Source organism: Mirounga angustirostris, unplaced genomic scaffold (genome assembly GCF_029215605.1).
Source record: "Mirounga angustirostris isolate CCGP_5_RB_7025 unplaced genomic scaffold, mMirAng1.0.hap1 SCAF_6, whole genome shotgun sequence".
Classification (NCBI taxonomy): Eukaryota; Metazoa; Chordata; class Mammalia; order Carnivora; family Phocidae; genus Mirounga; species Mirounga angustirostris.
The window spans coordinates 105,718,359-105,732,675 of NW_026991714.1; the positions used below are offsets into that span (position 1 = coordinate 105,718,359).

Below are 14,317 nucleotides of genomic sequence, written 5' to 3' on the forward strand. Positions count from 1 at the left end.
TCATCCGTTTCTAGATTCCCTTTTCCATCTGCCCCCCAACCAATAAAAATAAGTGAAGGCTCTGTGACCTCTGGAATGGGCGATAATATATAAAACATGCTGAGGAGAGCATCATCAGGGTGTTTATTATGACCTCCAGGAGACAAGGATCAGGGATCTGGAGGGTCAGTGCACCAGGATGACACCGCCGAATGGGAAACACATGCTTCAAGCTGTCCTTATTTTAAATGAAAACAATAGATGCAGGGAAATCTTGCTATTTCCAGGTCACGTGCCTTAGCAAATTCCAACACAAAGACCACCTGAATGTCAAGAGGCCATGTGCAGAGAGCTACCTCTGAACACGGAGGAGCCGGCCCCAGGCAGAAATAACACAGTAACATAACCCTAGGAGGAAAATGTGTTTTCAGTTACACCAGGGCCCTGCCAGGCCTCTTCCACAGGCTCTTCCTAAATAGGAACTTGGCAGTGGGATTCGTTGGGCTGGAGGGGACGTCCTTGGCTCCAGAGGTGAGGCCCTCTGGGGTCTTGAGCAAAGTTGGACAGAAGTTCTTTCTCCCTGCTGGTAATAACACTGAGGAATCAGCGTCACATCCATTTTATTAATTTTCCTGACAGGCAGCTCTCGTTCCATGCAGGCACCACAAAATCAAAACATACGCATGTCAAGTGCCCCATGTGTGGTAGGGCCCTGCCAAGACCGTGTTACATCAACACAAGGAAGCGGAGCCCAGGTCTCAGACCCTGTGCCTGGGCCTGTGGATAACTCCCTGCTGGAGGAAACCCCCAGAGCTTGGTTGAATGAGCCAGAAGAGCTCTCTTGGTGACAGTCCTTTATCCTGGGGTCTGGGTTCCTTGTGTTGAACACAAGAGCCATTGGAGACACAGGCTACATCTGGCTTTGGGGCATGCCTCTCAGTCCTGCCACACAGACCCCCCTGGCAACTCCATTTTGCCTGCATTCAGTTTCATCCAGGCAGGGGAACAGCAGCCTGGATTAAAGAAGCCATTAAAAAAAAAAAAAACAAAAAGCCACACAATGTCCTTACTTGTGAGCTGGGTCTGAGCCTGGAGTTCTGTGGAGTTGAGGTCTTTGGGTACATAGTGAGCTGAAGGAATTTTTTGATCAAGGCATCCTTTGCTAAAGTGATGGAAGGGACTCCAAAACAATTTGTCCTTTTACATAAAGGATTATTATCTATGAATTGCCTAAGTACTGTAAATTAGGTGGGTACAGAGGGTTAAGGGCCGAGAGAAAAGCCCTGCTCTAATCACACGGCTGGGGATGCCCAGGGCGAGCACGCGCATGGAGTCGGTCCATCACCTGCAGCCGCACTCTTCCCACCCATCCTTCCCACTGACCCCAGGGCCATCGCCTCGACTCCCCCGGACAACTGACCACCAGTGCCACGTACAGCGGTGATGGCAGCCAAGGGCTAGAGGTCTCACACCTTGGATTGCAGCGCTTCCAGCCCCCTTCGTGGGACCTCCTGGTAACTCCAAATTTCCCACCTCCATCCCTACTCGTGCAGGAAGGGGAAATGGAAGTCCAAATCCTGAGCTAATGGCCACCAGTGCCAAGTCAGAAAGGCCCAAACTGGGCAGGTTTTACTGTCCTGGTCTGCCTCCTTGATGGTCTAGGCTAAGAACAATCCAAGGATGAGGACTGGTGTTATCATTACCCAATGTGCCCCAAACGCCCTCTTAGGAGGGTGCCTGGGCCCTCGACCCAATGTCCCAGAAACGGGCCTGGCCTGGGCTGGCCGCTGTCCCGGCCTGGCCTGTGAGGACAGAGCTGGGTCTTTCGTTGCCTGGGTTGGTCCAGCAGGCAGGGGCCACTCTGGAGACACTGGCGTGGCTGCCCAGTCAGCTCTGTGGGTTGAGCCGGCTGATGAGGAGGCGAGCAGAGCCAGACCGCCTGTCTCACGGCGTACGGGGCGCCACTGCTGAGGGTTCGGTCCCTCGTTTCACTCTCCATTCAAATAACCATGGCATGTCAGCCCTGCTGGCCTCCTTGATTGTGCAGAAATAAATAAATGAATTATTTTGTTGGGGTTTGGGCTTCAGCACAAACACATGGTCTGCATTTATCCACACAGTGAGAGGTCTACCAGCCACTTGATGTAAAAAAGCAAAATGATAATTCTTTTCTTTAGGCGCTCTGGTGCCATATGGAATGTATATAAATCATATTTTTGTTTTAACAGCGGAGGCTTTGTTGATAGATAAACATGTGGTTTATCTAAAAAAAAAAGAGGATTGTGCTTTGAACAATCATTTAATGGCCGTGGATGTGCCAAATAAAAATAAAAACATAATTTTGGAAGAAGTTGGCCTCGTGCCCAAATCTGTAGCAAGGAATTTCTCCTTAACCAAAGTGGTTAAAGCCCGTCGATCTGTTTTGAGTTTAAGCTATGCTCTCTACTCAACCCCACGACAAACCGAATCCGGGGCTAATGGGCTCTAATAGGACAAGACGTTACCTTTATGAATGACCTCATGGAGAAGAGGTTGGCGAGCATGGTGGAGAGGCCTTGAGCCAGGCAGCTCTGGGCTATGAACCCCAGCTTCAGCTCTGCGAGGCAGATTGCATCATCCCCCTCTTTCCAATTCCAGCTCGGGATGTTTAGCAGATGGGCCTGTGGAAGCAAAAGCAAGGTATGAGACCTTAGGTTGCTAAATGTTCAATTATTGTAAATCTCCTCTGGGAAATGCAGCATTGCCCAACTGCTCCGAGGCATTCAGACTCATCCTTCCTTTCTCTCGCCTGAGCCTGCTGTTTGCTGTTTCATTCGACTCTCCTATTCAGCAGACTTCAGTCTTCAGTGGCCTCTCCAGAACATTGCTTCTGTGCCTCCCAAACCCAGGTCTTCCCCTCGGGTTTGTCACCTAGCCAAACAGAGTCCACAGGGAATTTCCTCTTGTGACAGACACATCGGCCCATGCTACTAGGATGTCTGGCTAGGTTGTTCATAAATTGGCTCCTCAAACAGACTCAAGACTGTCAGATGCCTGTGTGTTTTAGAATCCTTTTTTATTTGCATCCCCGAAACTCCAGGTCAGTGGCCCCCAAGTCTGAGTGGGCCTCAGAATCACCTCGTGGGTTGATAGACATATTGCCGGCCCCTCCTTCAGAGTTTCTGATCTGGTAAGGTGCAGGGCGAGGCTGGAGAATTCGCATTTCTAATAAGTTCGAGGTGCTGCTGAGCTGCTGATCCAGGGACCACACCTTGAGAAGCACTGACCTAAATCATCAGGCAAATCACAGTGTAGACATATTACAACATCTTGCAGATGGACTGATCCTATTAGGTCACACCCCAAGATAAGGACCCAGACATGCTCTTCCGATTAGTTTTAAGTGGCATGAAGCAGAGAGTCAGAGATCATATGTTGGATGAAGGAATCAAGATTCAAAAACTTCTCCAGGGTTGAAAAAATGGGCAGAAAACCAACCAGGGAAGATTTTAAAGGCCTTAATGTCAAGCACAGCATTTAGGTTCAAAAAAAAAAAAAAAATCAACTGTATAAATTCAAAATGAGAAGACCTAACTTGGCAGTAGAGCTGAGGGGAAAGAAGAAAAAAAAACTTAAGTGTGTGGATAACTCAAATCCCAAAAAGAGGCCAACCGTGTGACAGATTACAGAGAAAGCCAATGCTTGCTTGTTAGAAATGGTCTCCAGATCAAGGGAAATGAATGTTTCATTCTGTTGTGAACTGGTCAGGCTAGTTCCAGAGTACTTGATCCAGTTGTAACAGTCAGATTTAAAGAGGGAAACTGATAAATTGAATAACTTCCAGAGAAAAATGACAAGCACAAGGAGAGATGGGGGTTCTGGAAAACATCTTTAGAGAAACAGTTAAGAGAGCCAGCAGTGTTTGGCCTGCAGAAGGGCCACAGCCTCACAGAGACGGGATGGTGACAACCTCTGAATACCTCAGGTGCTGAAGAGGGATTGTCCTGCTTTGTTCCAGGGGCCAGAATTAGGACTGACTGGTACACGTTACAAGAAAGCCGTTTTTTGGCTTGTTTTATAAAGGAACTTTCTAAGGATGTAATTTGTCTAATAAATGGAGAAAGCTACCTCCCAAAATGCAAGGTCTTTGTCCCAAAAACTCAGTAAGTGTTTTCCCAGGTCATAACAGAAAGACCGCTTGCTTTGCATTTGTGCTTGAATCAGAGAGCTGTGCTAGGCCCCCTCGGATGCCAAGACTTTATGGCCCTGAAATGACTGTTTCTCTCCAGATACCAGCAAGCACCAGGAGTACCCAGAAGGCTTCCCTTCACTGTCAGGACAACCCACTACAGTTGTACCTACTAGAAGAGATGGAAGACGCTATTATGGAAACAAAGAACAAGTCCAATGGGTCCTTCCTCTGCTTGCAGAAATACCACTCTTGTGAAATCCCTTCCTCAAAGTCCTGTGACAGTCTCACAGGTCCTAAGCCAGCAGTGACTCCTGGGAGAGAAGACTGTGTCCTCCCTAATGAGAGCATGATTAAAAAGTTTGGTGTGTGGGCCATCGTGGATGGTAATTTCTGTCAAGCTGAGTATCAGAGACCTTCTCACATCATAGGCTTGATTCCAGCGGATGGCCTTGCCCTTTACCCTGTTTCTCTCCCTACTCTTCACCGGCTCGCAAAGGCCACCTTCCTCCTTTACTGGCACCGCAGAGAATACACCAGTCTCAGTGGAGAGATACTCATTTGCCTTTATATCATCTGCGAAGAATAAGGAGAAATGAGATCTAAGTAATGAACAAGTAGATCACTGAGTGTGAAAGGAGGTTTGAAGGTCACATAACCTTCATGGTACTTTCAAGCAAGCAAGCAAACAAACAAAGCCTTTTCCAGAGAATCTCTCATATCCCCAGGTGCCAGGTTTTTGAAGGTATGAAGTCCAGGCTTTGGGGCCTTGGGTCCCCCATGTTCCCATCTGGTTTGAGTTCCTTAGATATATTTTACATGTTATTACGTGGGAAAGTCAAGTTTGTTTCATTTCTCAGGCTTCCATATGGCCTCCTTTTATGGGCCATCATATCTTCACCAACTGTGGGGCAGGGAGCAGGGAGGGATGTACCAAAGGCTAGGAGGAACATCTGTGTGCATGAAATGAAGAGAGGAAATTTCATCAGGAATTCAAATCCTCTGTTTCTGGCAACTCTGTCCTTCATTTGAGGGACATTTGGGTCCAGTGGAAAATGCCAGCCTCGCTGCACAGGAGTCTAGAGGCAAACCGTGGATCTGGAGAATGAGGCCTGATAAAGCTGGTGTAGCAGGACCAGGATCTCCCTTTGATCGGCCACTGGACCACTCCTCATCTCAAGAAGAAGGAATGTGAAAATATGCTCTCCTGGGAAACCAGGAGAGGTCAATTCTAGTCCCAGTTCCAGTCCTCCCTATACATATAACTTTGAGGAAGCCACCATAAGGAACAAAGTTCATTTCAGAGAAAACACTTTAACACTACTGCCCAAGTGTGTGAGGATTTTTAGTGAGAAAGCTCAATGAACTTGCATTACCATTGGGCCACTGGGACTTGGCTTCCAGATCCCAAACAAAGACCTCTTTTTCTAGAATCTGTTTGGAAAATAAAAAATCCATGAATAGTTAAGTCATCAGAAGTGACACTTTTCTAAGATACAAACTGTTCTTTCCTTGAAAAGCTTCAAGACATTTACACTCAAATCAAAAATGAGTGCCCTGTACCATTTTCTTTCAGTGTTCAGAGATGGCTGGGCTGAGTGTTTCTCTCCATAAAATCAGATCCACTTTAGAGAACACCAGTCCTTCTAGAAGGCCTACTGTGAGGAACCACAGTTTGGCTCAGTGGGGTGTGTCTCTATTTAAAGAGAAAGTGACAGTTGGCCATTCTGTCCTTAGTTCACTGCCTGCCAAGTGACCACGAGTTGTACCCACCAGAGCTGCTCTGTCTGAGAGCGCGTAGACTCCCAGTCTGAAGTCACACTGGGATGTTAGCATGCACAGATGGTCAAATGAGGATTAAATGTGATAATGGATGTCAAGCTCTTTTAAAACCATAAAATATGCCACAAATGTCTGAGATTACTATGATGACAAACTCAGGACCAGTTTTACATGGAGAGAAAGTAGGCAGCTTGCCTACATTCCTCTAGGCCCTGGAATACCAGCATCATTAGAGCACAAGGAATTGAAATTCTTTATATTTTAAGTCTCGTATCCAATTATGGAATTAACTGTCATTTGAAGTATGTTGACTATAACATAAGTTTACACACACATACCAGGTTCTTTCAAGAAAGCAAGTTTTAATGGGTGGAGATCTCTGGACATTTAGTCATGGGTGAAGAGGAAGTACAGAGAGGAAGAAAAATAATATTGTAAGGCAATGGGAAGAAAAACAGATTAAAGAGAAGGTGGGACCATCTCACGAAATAGCATAATTATAAAGCAGGGTGACAAGTGTCCATTTGCAATTCCATGAGGAATGAGATGACAATGACCAGTGGACTTTTTGCTCCCTCTAGAAGAGAGAAATAAAATGATCGAGAAAAATGTGCCAAAGTCACTCCATCCCTCGTACCCTTACGCATCTGACAGGGGCAAAGTCCCACATGTGGTTTTGCCTGACTCTGAAACCCCAAAATATTGGGGTGGTTCTAAGCAAAAATGTGTTTCCAGCAAATCGTCATGGGTCGGTTGAGGCCTTCATCATTGTTCCTGAATAATTACCATGAAAAGGTTTGTAAAAGACATTCAGCTTGTTATGGTCGTGTGAGTACTGACCAGGTTCCATCCAGATCCTAGGTCCATTGAGCTACTTGGAGTTTGACAGAAATCACAGCTGAAACCCTCCTGAATTTCTTGAAGATGTGGCATCACTACTCATTGGAGGGAGGAAAAAAAGGAACTGACAGCCCTTTCTAAACATACAACATTAATTTCCCTACTCAATCTAAATTCAGCCAAAAACCTAAACAGCTTAAAGCACTCTCACACTAAATGAAATTTCAAATCATAAATGAAAGAAGAGTTTATTGCCTGAGGAGCTGTCACCAGCCACAGCCTTGCTACAAAATTCACCTCCACCTACAGGGACTGCCGTCAAGAAACTTCTCCAGACCGATGCTTGTGAGTGTCCCCCGATAGCCTCACTTTATCTCTTCCATGTCCTTGGGTTTTCCAGAGACGAATAGGACAATGGGACCTTGGGTGCCCACCACCAAGCCCACTGGCTGGAGTGCAACCCGTTCTGCAGTGGAACCACCTGCCAAGGGCTGGGCAGTGGGCAGCAGACCCGAGTGGGAGGCCAGTTGCCGACAGCAGGCTCCACTCCACAACGGCCTCTGATGGGCCTCCACACAGCAAAATGGGGCAGCACTTGCCAGCAATTAAGAAATAATGGCATGGCACTGGTGCATTTGGCAGAATAGGATCTTCTCTGGGTCACCTGACTGCCTATTTCGTAGGAAATATGGCCTATAAGATGGGACACACACTCACTCACAACCCAGCGGGGAGTTATTGTGTTCAGACAGGACACCTGGTTCCAGGTACTGAGCAGCCTCCAGTTTCTCCGAGCCTCATTACGGGGAATAACCGGTTCCATATCAAACAGAGAAAGGTGCCACCTTCCCTCCCCCAAAGCTGTTTCCCTGGGAGTTCGGTGACAGGCCACGTGAGGGAGCAGTGCCTCTGAATGAGAGACTAAGAAGTAATCACAAGGGAAACAACACAGACTCCAACATTTGTTTTCTTTCCAATCCCCTTGTAAACTAGAACATGAGGAAAATTCCTTTATGTTTTTATCTCTGGAGAGCAACTTTTTTCCTGAATTCAACCAAGCCCGTTCTCCTCCTGAATTTGAGAATGCCTTGTTCCGAATTCTCCCCACTCCCACCCACCTCCCCCCGGCACGTGGTCTGCTCCTCCATGTCACCTGGTCTCTGCTTGCCTAGGACACTCTCTACCCCTGGACTGCCACGTCCCGAGGGCACAAGGCAGGACTCCTTCACTTATACCCATGGGGGGTTAGGGAGGTCAGGTAGCGTGCTGACCACATAGCAGGGAGTCAGGAGATACTGACTGAAGAAGTGAGTGGAGCACATAAAAAGTGGACATTGTTGAAATGGGATCGAAGATTACATCGATATTTGGACCCTGGGGGTCCAACAGATGCTTCCTTCTGGTGACCAGCGGTAAACAATGTGTTTGCTCTGAAGTGAGGCCCCGGGGAGGTTTGTACCCAGCACCCCCTTGTCCAGGCCTTTGGATTACAGCAGCACATGTGTGCGTGTGCGGGGGGGGGGGGGGTGCATGTGTGTGTGCACATGTGTGTGTGCACATGTGTGTGTGTGCACGTGCATGTGGGGTGTGTGCATGTGCATGCATGTGTGCGTGTGTGTGCACGCATGCGTGTGTGGAGGGGCATGTGTGTGTGCACGTGCATGTGGGGGCATATGTGTGTGCACGTGCGTGTGTGCACGTGCGTGTGGGGGCGTGCGTGTGTGGAGGTGCGTGTGTGTGTGGGTGTGTGTGTGCATGCACGTGGAGGCGTGTGTGTGCACATGCATATGTGTGTGTGCGTGTGCATGTGGGGGCGTGTATGTGCATGTGTGTATGTGTGCATGCGTGGGGGCGTGTGTGCACATGCATGTGTGTGCACATGCATGTGGGGGCATGTGTGCACGTGCATGCGTGTGTGGGTGTGCACATACATGTGGGTGTGTGCGTGCATGTATGTGTGGGCATGTGCATGTGTGTGTGGGCATGTGTGTGCACGTGCAGCTGTACAATGAGAGGAAAGAGACCGGGTACACCTGTGCATCTCTGAGCCTGGGATAGGCTCGGGCTCTCGCTGTCTTACCTTGTTGTGATACTGCAGCATCTGAGTGATGATTCTTATCTTCGGATGGTAGTTTTTTATGGAGATTACTCTGAAAAAGAAAGAGCCAAAGCTGAGGCAGGGTCTGCCTTACTCTTGAAGTCTGATGGGAACATGAATTTGCACCCAGAGTGAATGTGGGACCAGCAGCCAGGCCCATCAAGAGGGCTTGCGGGCACAGGACCAAGTTAAACTGTGTCCATCACTGTACCCCATGGCATGAAAAAGAAATCCACAGAACGGCCACAGACTGTGCCCTGGGCAGAGAAGAAGAGAGCAGTCCTGTGGTGCTTGGTGTCGGCGTGTGAACCCGCGTGTACTGGGGTGGGGGCTCCTGAGCAGGGGTCACAGGCTTACTGCCTACATAGACATGTAAATAAGGCAAGCTTTACCCACGGGGCGAGGGAGGTTTGCCATCTCACATACCCTAGGGACGAGCCTGAAACAATTTGCCCTGAGTCCAATTCTCCAAGTGAACAACTTGAGACAACAATGACAAATCAAACAAGCAGCCTGACAAATGATACTAATTGTCACACACACATGGCCACTCACAGAAATTATTTCTGAGCAGGGCTCTTATGATGGGATCAATGACTCAGCCTTCGATAGATAATAGTGTCTAAATGATGACTTTAATGCTGGTTGGAAATAAAAACCAAGGCCTGGTGGGGGCTACAGTCTGGTAGAAAATGCCACTCTCCCCCCAACGCCACGCCCTGGGAAACTGCCCTCAGTCTACACTCCGTATGAACCACTGCCCTCCCCCACCCCACCCCTCGCTTCTGCTCCCCGAGACAGTCACTGGGCTGTAAGTGGAGGAATAGAAACACCTGGATTCCAGTTCCAGTCTTGTACCAAGGAACTGGGTGACCTTCAGGAAATCCCTGGGCTCTTTGTGACTGTTTCCTCTTCTGGACATTGGGGGCAATGGTACCTGCTTTATTTATTTCACAGGCTTTGGTATGAGCAGCAAATGAAAGACCAGATGTGGAAATGCTTTGAAATCATTAAAAGCTCTCTCCACATGTAAGTTATGGTTTTTGTCATTACCGACTCTGTCAGAGGTGACATTGCACATTTCCTTCTGTGACAAAGAAAGCTAAAGAATGGAATTCCACAGAATGGCGCACCTCCTAAGCCTAATCAGAAATGCAAGCGCGTTTATTAGGACCACCCCCACAAACTTTGCACCAAGAACCGTCTCCATGCTTCATCCCTTTTTTTGTGCAAAAATGGAGAGAAGGCAGTCAGGGAGCAGTTTTTTTTTTTTTTTTAAATTGAACATTTTTTTTTAAAGGTTTTATTTATTTATTTGAGAGAGAGAGAATGAGATAGAGAGAGTATGAGAGGGGGGAGGATCAGAGGGAGAGACAGACTCCCTGCTGAGCAGGGAGCCCGATGCGGGACTCGATCCCGGGACTCCAGGATCATGACCTGAGCCGAAGGCAGTTGCTTAACCAACTGAGCCACGCAGGCGCCCCAGGGAGCAGTTTTGTCTGAAAAGCTGCAACTTGTGAATTTAGGAAATGGATCGCACAGAAGCCTCTTCTGCACAAATTCACCCTGGCTTTTGCACTTTAAGGAATTCATTTTATTTTTGAAAAAGTGTTGTGTTGGCTCTTGCTTATAACTCAAGGACTTTGAGCCTCGGTCAGCCCTCAGAATTCAGTTCACAGCCTCCACTGGTTTTCTGCATTAGCTCATTTCAAATGGATCTTTGACATTTTAATTTCAAAAGGGGCAGATTGGTCTCGTTAAACTAAGGAGAAAGGAGGATTATACAAATAAGGGAAAGCCGGAGCCCAATTTTTAACCCTGAACTTCCCGTTTCCTTTCACTGCCTGGGCCTTAGTTCTGATTCTGGTTAATGGATGGCTTCACTACATTTCTGACGCTACCTTTGTCCTGTAATTTTTATGCGGTGGCATCATGCCAAACACCCTGATAACTTACATGTCTTCATATTAGCCCTACCGCAGCCTAAATGAAATATTGCGATTAAGAGAAATGCCCATTTCCAAACTATTACTCATTTCAATTATTCACTTTTGGAAGGAAAAAAAGAAAGCACTAGCCCCAGACTTCTCTGGGGGTCTACACATTCAACTTTATCTTCTTTTGTTTTTTATGTCTGAAAATCTGAAAATCAGGAAGCCTAGTTCCTTAAAGGCTACATTTTTGTCATTTCAAATGACACAAAAACGGGGCAAAGGATGGAAATCCTAGTTCAGGGAAGGGGTCACTGAAGCTCCTGATGCTGAGCTGTTGTAGTCACTTTCCAGCTGTGCCTAGTTAGGGGGTGGACCCAGGTGTGGACGCACGTCCCCACTCCACCACCTCCCTGCAGGCTGGTAAGCCCCATGCGGACAAGAGTTCATGCATCAACTTCCTTAAAGCAACTGCATGAAGGGGCTCCTGGGTGGCTCAGTTGGTTAAGCGACTGCCTTCAGCTCAGGTCATGGTCCCAGAGTCCTGGGATCGAGTCCCACATTGGGCTCCCAGCTCGGCGGGGAGCCTGCTTCTCCCTCTGACCCTCTCCCCTCTCATGCTGTTTCTCTCTCTCTCTCTCTCTCTCAAATAAATAAATAAATAAAATCTTAAAAAAAAAAAAAAAAAAAAAAAACAACGGCATGAAAGCATATGGCCAAAGAAAAGTGGGAGGAAAGAGAACACTGTGCCAGATGTCGCTTGCCAGACACAGGGACCAGATGCTGAGGGAAAAATGTGCTCATCCCAGAGGCACCGAAGGATGCCCCCTTCCCCACCTCAGTGACGGGAAAGCTCATGTCACTCGGGGCCACCGATGAGAAGCAAAGGAAGGAAGGTGGGAGCATCGTGATGATGCAACTTCCCAAGCCCTCACCCCAGGTACATTCCCAGGCCACAGCAAACCAAGCTGCACCGAGAGAGAGTTCTGTATGGACCAAAGGATGGCTGCTCACAATTAGGCAAGAGTTCTTGGGAATGTAGTGGGAGGGAAATGTTTTCTCTTAGTTCATCTCTTCTCTCCAGAAGCATCTCTTTATTATTCCCTTCCAACGCAGGAGGGGAAAAAAAGAATCCTAAGGGGCTTTAACTCTCTGGAGCTAAATATCTTTTTTGTCATTCCATTGTCACAGAACAGTGGTCTTCTGAAATGAGAAACGAATAAGGAGTGGGGGTCAGCCGTGTCAGGCCAGGCCAGGTCATGGCCTTCCATGTGCTTCGCCTGTTTCCAGGGAGGGCCCTGGGCAGTGTTCTCCAGAGTGTGCCCCTGCCCACCCAAAGATGTTCTGTAAAGAAAGGGGGGGCGGGGCTTGGAGTCAAATAGGTTCAATAATTTCTCCGTAGAACATTATCTTAGAAAAGCATTTTAGTATTAAAAGCACTGAGAAGGCTTTCAGTGAAGACACTCTTTCATTCTGGGAAACTGGCCGAAACAAGCTCACCAGTCAACCAACTCCTCTTTGTGGGGGATATTAATCAACATACTACAGACACACTCAGAAAGTTCCAACATAGAGCTTCTCAAGCTTGGTACCACTGCCATTTGGGGCCCAGTAATTCTCTGCTGTGGGGAACTATCCTGTGCACTGTAGGATGTTGACCAGCATTCCTGGCCTCCACCCCCTGGGATGTGAACAACATCATCTCCTTGTTACGACAACCAAGAACATCTCCAGATATTTCTAAATGTCTTCTGGGGGACAAAATCACCCACAGTTAAGTCATTTCGGGTCCACTCCCCCTTAGGGAAAATGGTACTTTACTTCAGGCCTATCCCCATCTCAATCTGTCTGAAACATCTCAAACCCAAGACCCGTTGTGAGCCCCAGGTCTCCCCTCTGCCAGGGATAACCTTCCTGTCGACGATGCCTTGTGTCACTGCCCTCCACAGCCACCAGTGCCTCAGCTCCCCCTGGACCTATGCTTTGGCAAGGTGTAGGGTGGCTTATGAGGGATAGAAGTTCCCACAGAGATGGTGCTCTGCAGAGAACCCAAAAGGGCAGCCAATGGGCTGCAGAGCACCAAGTCCTGAGCCTTCCCTGGCCTCCCCGGTGTTACCTCATTATGTTGGAGGCATCTTCAGCATCAGGGTCAGCGCAGTACTTGTTGGCAAGGATGAGGCACGCATCTGCTGACTCTATCTAAGACACCGAAAGGGAAATCACAGAACACAAACATATAAATAGCCACGCTTGGTTGCAGTCTTTCTCTGTTGACAGCTTTTGGGGAATCTGGTGCTTTGCAAGGAAAGAAAAAAAATAATCCTGAGAGATTATAGTTTTTGTCAGAAGTGTAGGTTGCAAGTTCTTGTTATGGTTAAACATTTCATCTTGTTGTTGTTCGAGGGTACAACATGTATCTTGGCAATGAAACTTTTCAATTTGCATAGTCACTTAGATGTAATCTTCCCAGATTTCTTTAAATAACAATTAATGAAGCCTTTCAGTCCCCTCCCTGCCTCCTTCCCCGAACAATGGATCTACCCCATCATCCTAAATTTTTTAGTCGGGAAATGGCGTTAGGTGAGCTAAACCCCTTCTCTGAGGTTACCAAGTTAACCGAATAGTCAGGGATTCAGAAATTGAGACTCCAAAGTCCTTCATCTGACCTTTTTCACATCTTGACGGTGAAACAGAAGGAAATAAGAGCCCTAAATCAGATAACAGCTCAGTATTGTTTAGTATTCAATTAGCATTCAGATATTCAAAAGACAACAAATCTATGTGTATGAAATGATGTGTTACAGATGAACTCAAAACCTACTGACTTACCTAAACATGAGCCAAAATAAGATTTATGCCTTTGAGGGAATGATGAGTTATGTTAATAATTGCTTGCATCTAAATTAGGTCCTTGAACAGTAACTATTTTCTCCAAGTTCTCATTAGAGTTCACATTAGTCATAACTTGGGTCATGTCTGGATAATATTAAGAGTAACTGGACTCTATAAGCATAAGAATTCTCATGCTGGCTCAGGTCTGCAATCTGTCCCACTTGTTATGTTGTATTTAATAGACCATTCCCGCATTTTGGTGGGAGGCCATGGTTTCCTCCATGGTATGTCACAAATTGTCTCTAGTTTTCTTTAATAATCCAAAGAATTTACCCAGATCCTTCTGCTTATTCACGTTTGCCAATGACATTATTTACTAAATTAAGTAGTAACCACAGTTAACATTTAGATGTCAGTGGATTCACAATATTAATCTATACCCACTGCCATGCAAATATTGAATGTGCTTACAAAATCTATATAAAACGAGCAAAGTAGCAGATGCCACTTTGCTGTATCCTTTTCCTTTATAAGCCTCAGGTCTGCTTTATAAGAAGATTCTAACTTAGCAGAATTTGGAATGAAAGATTAGCCCTTTACCAAGTGATATCAGATATCTGCATGTTTAGTTTTGTGTTTTTAGTCTTTGGTAGTGGAAAAAAAAGGAAGCTCAAAATGTTTTATGGC

General features: G+C 46.9%; 1 protein-coding gene across 18 annotated transcripts in view; it reads right to left on the reverse strand.

Moving 5' to 3' along the window:
- KCNMA1 (potassium calcium-activated channel subfamily M alpha 1) overlaps positions 1-14,317 on the reverse strand; it is a 734,101-nt gene that overhangs the window by 197,998 nt on the left and 521,786 nt on the right. For 17 of the 18 annotated variants that reach the window (XR_010412485.1, XR_010412484.1, XR_010412486.1 and 14 more), the window contains 3 exons: positions 12,915-12,997; positions 8,850-8,919; positions 2,484-2,639 (listed from right to left, as the gene is read on the reverse strand). Coding sequence is in view for 14 of the 18 variants with exons in the window: in XM_054508237.2 (XP_054364212.1) it covers positions 2,484-2,639; positions 8,850-8,919; positions 12,915-12,997 (309 nt within the window). In the remaining 4 variants the exon portion in view is untranslated. Of the gene's footprint in view, positions 1-2,483; positions 2,640-8,849; positions 8,920-12,914; positions 13,094-14,317 lie in introns of those variants that run through there. The other variant, XM_064594877.1, reaches the window with a different exon arrangement.